Raw genomic sequence first — 8579 nt, forward strand, 5'->3', positions numbered from 1 at the left:
TAGGTTGGCGTACGAGGGGGCCATCCTGGTACCCATGGCTGTTCCCTTTAATTGTTGGTATGTCTGGTTTTCAAAAGTGAAGAAGTTGTGGGTCAGGATGAAGCTAGCTAAGGTAATGAGGAAAGAGGTTTTAGGTAGGGTGGCAGGTGATCGGCGTGTAAGGAAGTGCTCCATCGCAGCGAGGCCCTGGACGTGCGGGATATTTGTGTATAAGGAAGTGGCATCAATGGTTACAAGGATGGTTTCTGGGGGTAACGGACTGGGTAAGGATTCCAGGCGTTCGAGAAAGTGGTTGGTGTCTTTGATGAAGGATGGGAGACTGCATGTAATGGGTTGAAGGTGTTGATCCACGTAGGCAGAGATACGTTCTGTGGGGGCTTGGTAACCAGCTACAATGGGGCGGCCGGGATGATTGGGTTTGTGAATTTTAGGAAGAAGGTAGAAGGTAGGGGTGCGGGGTGTCGGTGGGGTCAGGAGGTTGATGGAGTCAGGTGAAAGGTTTTGTAGGGGGCCTAAGGTTCTGAGGATTCCTTGAAGCTCTGCCTGGACATCAGGAATGGGATTACCTTGGCAAACTTTGTATGTGGTGTTGTCTGAAAGCTGACGCAGTCCCTCAGCCACATACTCCCGACCACATACTCATATATATATATATATATATATATATATATATATATATATATATATATATATATATATATATATGGTTATAATAGAAGGAAACATTCCACGAAGGAAAAATATACCTAAAAACAAAGATGATGTGACTTACCAAATGAAAGTGCTGGCAGGTCGACAGACACACAAACGAACACAAACATACACACAAAATTCAAGCTTTCGCAACAAACTGTTGCCTCATCAGGAAAGAGGGAAGGAGAGGGAAAGACGAAAGGATGTGGGTTTTAAGGGAGAGGGTAAGGAGTCATTCCAGTCCCGGGAGCGGAAATATATATATATATCCGCACACATATAGACACAAGCGGACATATGTCTGCTGGAAAACTCTTTGCCTTTACAAATGTCTGCTTGTGTGTGTGTGTGTGTGTGTGTGTGTGTGTGTGTGTGTGGTGTGTGTGTGTGTGTCCCTTAAAACCCACATCCTTTAGTCTTTCCCTCTCCTTCCCTCTTTCCTGATGAAGCAACCATGGGTTAGCTTAGTGACTTGGAGTGGATAAATGCAATGAGAATAAAATGACATTGGTGAAGTAATGTTCAGAAATGAACTTCTAGTGGTGTGATCAGATAGTGTAATGGTTAGGGCAAATGTTTGTGAAAAACAGGAAATCTGAGTTCGAGTCACAGACGGGCTTGTTTTTGTTAATCATCACATATTCGTTGCAGACCTGTTGTGGAACGGAAAACTATCTACATTTGTTTGAAACTGATAAGGCATAACGGTGACAATAACATCTTGAGTCCTGCCTCAAGTTGGGCTTGCGGAAACAGACAAATGTTATCGGCTAATATTGTAAAATATTATCACAAGCTCTGAAACTATCAGGAAATAATGAGAATTGTGTATGATTAAAAATGTGACTGCACTGACACTTTCAATACTAGTGCAAGATTTGCTGTTGTGCAAAATTCGAGCTCCACCATATTTCTCTTCTAGTTTCATTATATTATTTACAACAGCTGTTATAAAATCAGTTCCATTTTCATAGTGGTTACATTACATGGAGCTTCTGCTGAAGTTGTGTGATCTACGGTGTCGTCTATTCTGTATGCTAATGATTTTTGTGTGGCTGCTGGTTTTCATGCATCATGTTCTTCTGTCGCTGTCATTTGATCCATCCACACCCAGAACTCTACCTTGACGACCAACTGCTCAACGTGGTGGAGTCTTATCGTTTGGGACTGGTCTTTGATGCCTGGTTTACGTGGCTTCACCATCTTTGCCAACCTACACAAACATGCTGGTTGCACCTTAATACTCTTCACTGCCTCCATAACCCCAGCTGGGGCACAGACTGCTCCACACTTTCGTGGTTTTACAAAGCTCTGATCCTGTTCCATCTTGATTATGGGAGTCTGGCATTATGGCACAGCATCGTCTTCAGCATTGCAAATGCTGCATCCGATGCACCATTGTGAGGTCTGACTTGAGACAGGTGCTTTTCGTGCCAGCCCTGCAAACAGCCTACTTGTCGAGGTTGGGACCCTCCACTACACACCAGGCACTAACAACTACTGTCCAACTATGTAATATATGTTTGCTGCTCACTGAGCATCCGAATTATAATGCCCTTTCTCCAGGAAGGGAGATCCACATCCCACAGCTGCAGCCTAGGAGAGGAGTCATGAAGTCATGATTGCAGTTTGCATACAGCCTCTCTGTTCTGAACAATCCCCCCCCCCCCCCCCCCATAATAATGTCCTCCCCCCCCCCCCGCCACACACACACACACACACACACACACACACACACACACACACACACACACACACACACACACACACACCTCTTGTCAGGGAACAATCGCACATGCCCACGTAGTGTGTACCTTGTGTGTGGATCTGTCTCAACCTATCCTTTGGGCTGAAACACTCTGGTGATGCCTTGATTTTTTGCCGACTATTCCTGACTATCCTTCATGTATCTTCAGGTTCAAAATTGGTAGACTTTGCTGGCTCTACAGTTGATGAACGAACTGGTTTTGCCTACAAACATGCAAGATACAGTGAACTTCCCTCTCTGCTGGACAGATGCAGTGTGTTCACTGCAGAATCAGTGGCGATCGCTTGAGCCCCTTGTTATATTTGTTCTTGCACCAACAAGATGTTTTAATCAGCAGTGATTCCCTGAGTAGTCTTCAGGTTATTGACCAGTGCTACCCTCAACATCCACTGCATGTGACTGTTCAGAAGCTCTTTTCTGACCTCCATCATGCTGGATGCTCAGTCTTCTTTTTCTGGACCGCAGCTTGAAACGTAATAAACTGATGGGCCAGTGGCCTCGTAGTTTGGTCCCTTTAACCCAGTCAATCAATCCATCCATTGCAATGTTTCATAGGTACCTCCATGACAGTTTTGCTGAGTAATGCAATTCATTAGCTGGACGGCGGGTTTCTACCCCCCTCCCCCAGCACCTCGCTACAAATTACTGTCCATCTATACCATGTATCCCTTTTATCACTGTCTTTCTTTCGTAAACTAGAAACTTTTTACATTCAGGAAAAAACTTCATACAATATTCTTTGTCCGCTTGACAAGTGTACCTCAAATAGATTAGCCATGATCATAGTCACAGTTCATAACTGGCCCTGATAACGTGAACTTCTTTTGTTCTATGACTTTTTCTTGCATTGGCATGGCCTTGGTCTTCCATGGAGGCCAGCAAACTCCGAGGTGGGGGGGGGGGGGGGGGGGTCCACGGCACAGGAAAAACATCAAGAACAGTAAGTGTGGCCAAACGCGAGCCGCCGCCAGCATCGCTACACACAATAGCACTACCATCTCCATTGCTTTGTGGTTAACGTGCATATACAGAGAAAATCCATGGTCAGCACACTTGCTCAACTTCCAAATTGCATTAAATAATCAAATTTTATTTAGCAGTCCATGATTATCATTCGTCGATCCTAAATACATTGTGCAACACATGACTTTAACGAAGTAGTATGTCAACTGTACCACTCATCTATCCATCCAAAAATTGTAGTGGACATCTTACAACTGAAATGTTTAGTTGTCATATCCTTCTTTCAAGTGGCAGTGACTAAATTTCAGTAAGCTACATCATGCAGTCTGTACAAAACCATCACACTTTTAGTAGGAGACAGAATGTTGAAATACAGGGTGAGTATAATTAAAGTTAAACTTTCAAACCACTGTAGAAATAACACCACTGGTCAGAATGATGTCAAATTGCAACAAAATATTATTGGAGAAGATGGAAAATGTATAGCAGAAGAAAAATAAATAGTTACAAAATGTAGCAATAGATGGCACTGTAGGCATTATAATTTAATAGTGATCGACTACAAATGACAAATGAATCATACGACAATGCCTAAGGTGTACGTTTGACATTAAACAAACTGTACTACTCAGTGTGCATGGTTGTACAGGTGTGATACTGTTAGTTACATAAGCCCATCCACCACGGCAAGGTCATCTGGGAAAAATCGGTTTTTAATTGTCCTGAGGCCAAACACCACATAAAAAGCATTAGTCAAAATCAAATAAGATTATTAATTTCCGTGTGACTGGCGCAAAACGTGTTCAGTACGCTGTCCACCATTTTCTGCAACAAGTTGAAATCGAGAAACAGCACGTTCCACAACTGATCGAAGTGTTTCCGGGGTCATGTTCAGAATGTGTTGCGCAATGCGTGCCTTCAGTGCAGCAAAGTGTGCAATTGGAACACTGAACACAACATCTTTCAGATAGACTCACAGCCAGAAGTCACATGGATTAAGATCAGGTGGTCGGGCCAGCCAGGCTGTAGGGAAATGGCAGCGTATAATTCTAGCATTTCCGAAATTGTGCTTCAGCAGATGCTTAACTGGATTTGCAATGTGCGAAGATGTGCCATCTTGCATAAAAATGATCTCGTCTATGCTATTCGAGAGCTGGAACGACTTGATTGCGCAAAATGCACTCATAGCACTTACTAGTGAAGGTACAGGTAACAGGACCGGAAGCACCAGTCTCTTCGAAAAAATATGGCCCTATGATAAATGATGCTGTAAACCTGCTACACACAGTGACCTTTTCAGGATGAAGTGGCATTGGTTGATTTGTGTGTGGATTTTCCATTGCCCATATTTGACAATTGTGTATTGACGTATCCTGTCAGGTGGAAGTGGGATTCATCTGCCCACAAAATCTTCCACAACCAATCATTGTCCACTTCCATTCAAGCAAGAAATTCTAAAGCAAAGGTTTCTTGCTGGCAGGTCAACAGGAAGCAACTCGTGCAAGTGGGTAATTTTGAGTGGATAGCAAAGAAGGATGATTTGTAGGATTTTACACACCATGCTGATGGGTACGTCCAATGTTCGGACAGTTCTCCATGCACTACATGTTTGCATACCACCACTTGCCTCCTCCTGCATTGCTATTGCTGTGGCCACTGCTTCCACTGACGTCGAATCAATTTGTTTCCACCCTCTACCAGGTTGCATAACAAAAGAACCTGTCTTTTCAAATTTCTGAATCATTTTCTCCAGACCCACGGCAGTCATCAGACCAACGCCTTTTTTCCAAACCCTTCAGTGTCCAGAACTTCTGCAGAGCGATGTGTGCACAGTCATCATTCTTGTAATACAGCTTTACAGGCATAGCACGATCCTGCATTGAGACAGTCATGGCAAATGTCGCAGATGTGAAAGGAGGAAAGGCCATGTAGCCGGCATGTTTATACCAACTTCAGTGGGTCATGCGCATGTCAGGTGTTTTCATTTAAGTATTCTGACACATACAGTGCCATCTAGTGATCAATTTTCACACTATTTTTTTCTGTCTGCCATACGTTTTCCCCCTTCTCTTATAATAATCCATTGCAACTTTGTCATTCTGACCAGTGGTGTTATTTCTATAACATTTTGAAAGTTTAACTGTCTATTTATGTGGGCTTGTTGCTGTAAGAGATAGGCACTATAATATTCATAGTCATGTGAAAATCACATGAAGTATTGAACCACATTCCTGCCATGTGTAAGGAGGTAACCCTTTGTTTATACTAAAAGTGAACAAAGCGTAATCGTAATATTTTTATTTTGTGCAGTTACTTCAAAATAAGCACAATGTTTAAAATAATATCCTTCTAATCATAACCTCTGTTGAATAAATTCATATAGTGTTCCTCAAAATCAAGGCTGAAAGTCTTTCCCTAAACTGATATTTTGTCTAATGAAAGCACTTTCTTCTAATAGTCATGTTTGGTCGAATTTCTGAGCTGTTGTTTAGTCAAGAACTGTATTGGTATTCACAAAAAAAGATTGCAGTAACTGTTAGTGCAGGAGATTTGTCATTGGAGTCTGGGTTTGTAATGTTTCAGTGCAATGGAGCGCCAGAAGCAAGCACTAATTGAAAGCTTGTACCGCCGAGGTGTTGCTTATTGTCGCCTATATCGAATTTTGGAGCATGATAGCAAGAACAAAGAGGAATGTAAAGAAGAGCTGAGTAAACTTATAAATAATGTGGACGAGGCATGGCATTCCCTTCTTAAGTTTACTGACGCAACAGACAGTAAAGTAAGTGTGTTTGCTAACAGTTTAATTTGAGTATTTTAAGGTAAATTTGTAGATGAAGTAGAATCGTGGCCATTTTTGAGATAGATCAAACAATTTACCAACAGTTTTTCACAATCGCTGATAGCTCATTTCACACCGTAAAATAATTTTGTTCAGGTTAATTACTAATGGAAAAATTTAGAGCTTAATTAGATGGTCTCTTTTCAGGTAATTTACTTTTCAATGTGGCATTCTTTTGTCCACCAACACTATGGAAGAGTTATGAAGTTGTTACTAAAATTGACTGAAGAGAAGCCAACTCGTGAACTGGATGAACGTATAGTGGATTTTGCCCGCCTTCTTGGCTGGGATCATGTAGTGCAACTCTTGCAGTCATCACTGCCAGTACGGCACCCACCTTCATACCGTCCATTCTGATGACTTGGCATTTGTAGCTGTGCAACTCTGGTTAACCTCAAAGCTGACTAGAAATAATTTTGAAATTTTTATCTAATCAGTGCATCTCTTCACATGGTGTGGATTGTATTTAGTTAGGTGTCTCTTCTTCTGACAGCTAATCAGTACAAACTAAAACTCTTCTTGTCCAGATCATTAATTTGAACTGGGCATGTGTGGTAGACTGCAACAAAAGTTATGCCAATTAAGAAGGGACAAAATGAACCTGTTACTCTGTTGTGAAAAGAGACTGTGATATTATGTTATTTTTCATATTCTTTTTAAATGCTTAACCATAAGTATTTCTTTTCCAAGACAATACAGTGTGGAAAATGCATACTGAAATTTTTTTTAAACAATTGTTTCTTCTCATCCTACAAGTGGACCTGTCATAAAATGATCCATGGTATTATTAATTTACAGTGCCTAAATTTGTTGCTTCTTATTAATCACTGAATAGTGGACACACTTTTTTAGTCTCATTTTTTTGTGTGGTGCTACCATTGAATTACATATTAAGCCAGGAAAAGCAAGCAAATTCTTAAAGAAGAAACAAAAGTCCATTAGTTTTATATATGGACTTTTATAGTAGTCGCAATCAATTTTTGTTGTATACTTTTTATTTTGACTAGAATTTGCTAATTATAAAGGTGAAATATTAATAAATCAATAGGTGAGAAACAAATATAACTGCTCTTATTAGTTGCAGATGTCATAGAGAAAAGTGTTATTTTGTGTGTTCCTTATAATTTGTAGCCCTTGCAGAAACTGTATGGATAGTTTTGAGATATTACAAATAAGATTGAAAAAATTGATAGGTATGAGTTTCTGATATGAAAACTTATATGTATATCTGATACTGTGCTATGACTTAGATGTGAATAATGAAAGTAGTAAGGATAAAAAACAACTGTTTAGTTCAGATGTTGAGCCACTGATAGACGCATAAACAGCAGTGAGAATGTTGCTGCCTTTTGGATGAATCCAGAAGGACTTTAAGCCTAACCTAGACTTGAACACCAACCTTTTATGACCGTAGGGGCCAACACACAACCATTGATCCACAACTTTGGTTAGGTATTAGGTAAATAAAACATAACACAGTTAGTGATTATTAACTTATGTGCACTTACTATTTCTCTCTCTCTGTGTGTGTGTGTGTGTGTGTGTGTGTGTGTGTGTGTGTGTGCGTGTGTGTGTGTGCGTGCGTGCGTGCGTGCGCGCGCACACACACACACACACACACACAGTTTTCATAGCAATTTGAGCACATGTTTGGTAGTTAATACGAACTGTGTAGTTACTGCTGTTCAAGACTAGAAAGTAGTTTTGTTAAAAGATGTTGTGGCTGTGTGGTTACATTCGTCCATTACCTGCATCTACCTGTGAAGTCATTGCAGCAGATCACCAGTAGGAAAGTCGAGCAGAAACCTACCGTACTGCAACTCACACCATACTCGCCACATACAACGTAACTATTCTAAGAATCGGGAAATGTGTTGATTTTGAATGAAAGGTGGAAATACTGGCAAAACTTTGGTATATTCTGAACTCTGAGAATGTACACATTCACTGCCAAGCCCATGCTAATCTTAACATAGTAATGCACAGACCCTTTCATTCATGTTAGCACATTTATGGTATCGTATTTCCTGAAATCTGAACAGCTACTAAGCATGGATTGCTCTTAAATGAAAATGCTCGCCACACTAAAAGTTTATCGGTGTCTAATGCACACAGGTTTTTAGTCAGCGATCTGCTCGATATGCCACGCGGAGTTACTGTCTTTTCTCATACACAAAAGTACTTAGAAAATCCTTACTTTCTAAAAAAAACCACAGTAATAAATATGCCTTCACTTTAAAACACTTTTGAAAAATGTATCGCAACTAAAACCGGCAAATTACAACTTCCTTCGAAGCTCATACTGCACATGACCGT

At 40.8% G+C, this 8579-nt stretch overlaps 1 protein-coding gene across 2 annotated transcripts in view; it reads left to right on the forward strand.

The window, feature by feature from the left end:
* LOC126176858 (tripeptidyl-peptidase 2) overlaps positions 1-7451 on the forward strand; it is a 347489-nt gene extending 340038 nt beyond the window's left edge. For both annotated transcript variants that reach the window (XM_049924044.1, XM_049924045.1), the window contains exons 22-23: positions 6008-6203; positions 6411-7451. In XM_049924044.1, coding sequence (XP_049780001.1) covers positions 6008-6203; positions 6411-6620 — 406 coding nt within the window. In that variant the 3' untranslated portion in view covers positions 6621-7451. The remainder of the gene's footprint in view (positions 1-6007; positions 6204-6410) is intronic.
* Positions 7452-8579: the final 1128 nt, after the last annotated feature.

Source organism: Schistocerca cancellata, chromosome 3 (genome assembly GCF_023864275.1).
Source record: "Schistocerca cancellata isolate TAMUIC-IGC-003103 chromosome 3, iqSchCanc2.1, whole genome shotgun sequence".
Classification (NCBI taxonomy): Eukaryota; Metazoa; Arthropoda; class Insecta; order Orthoptera; family Acrididae; genus Schistocerca; species Schistocerca cancellata.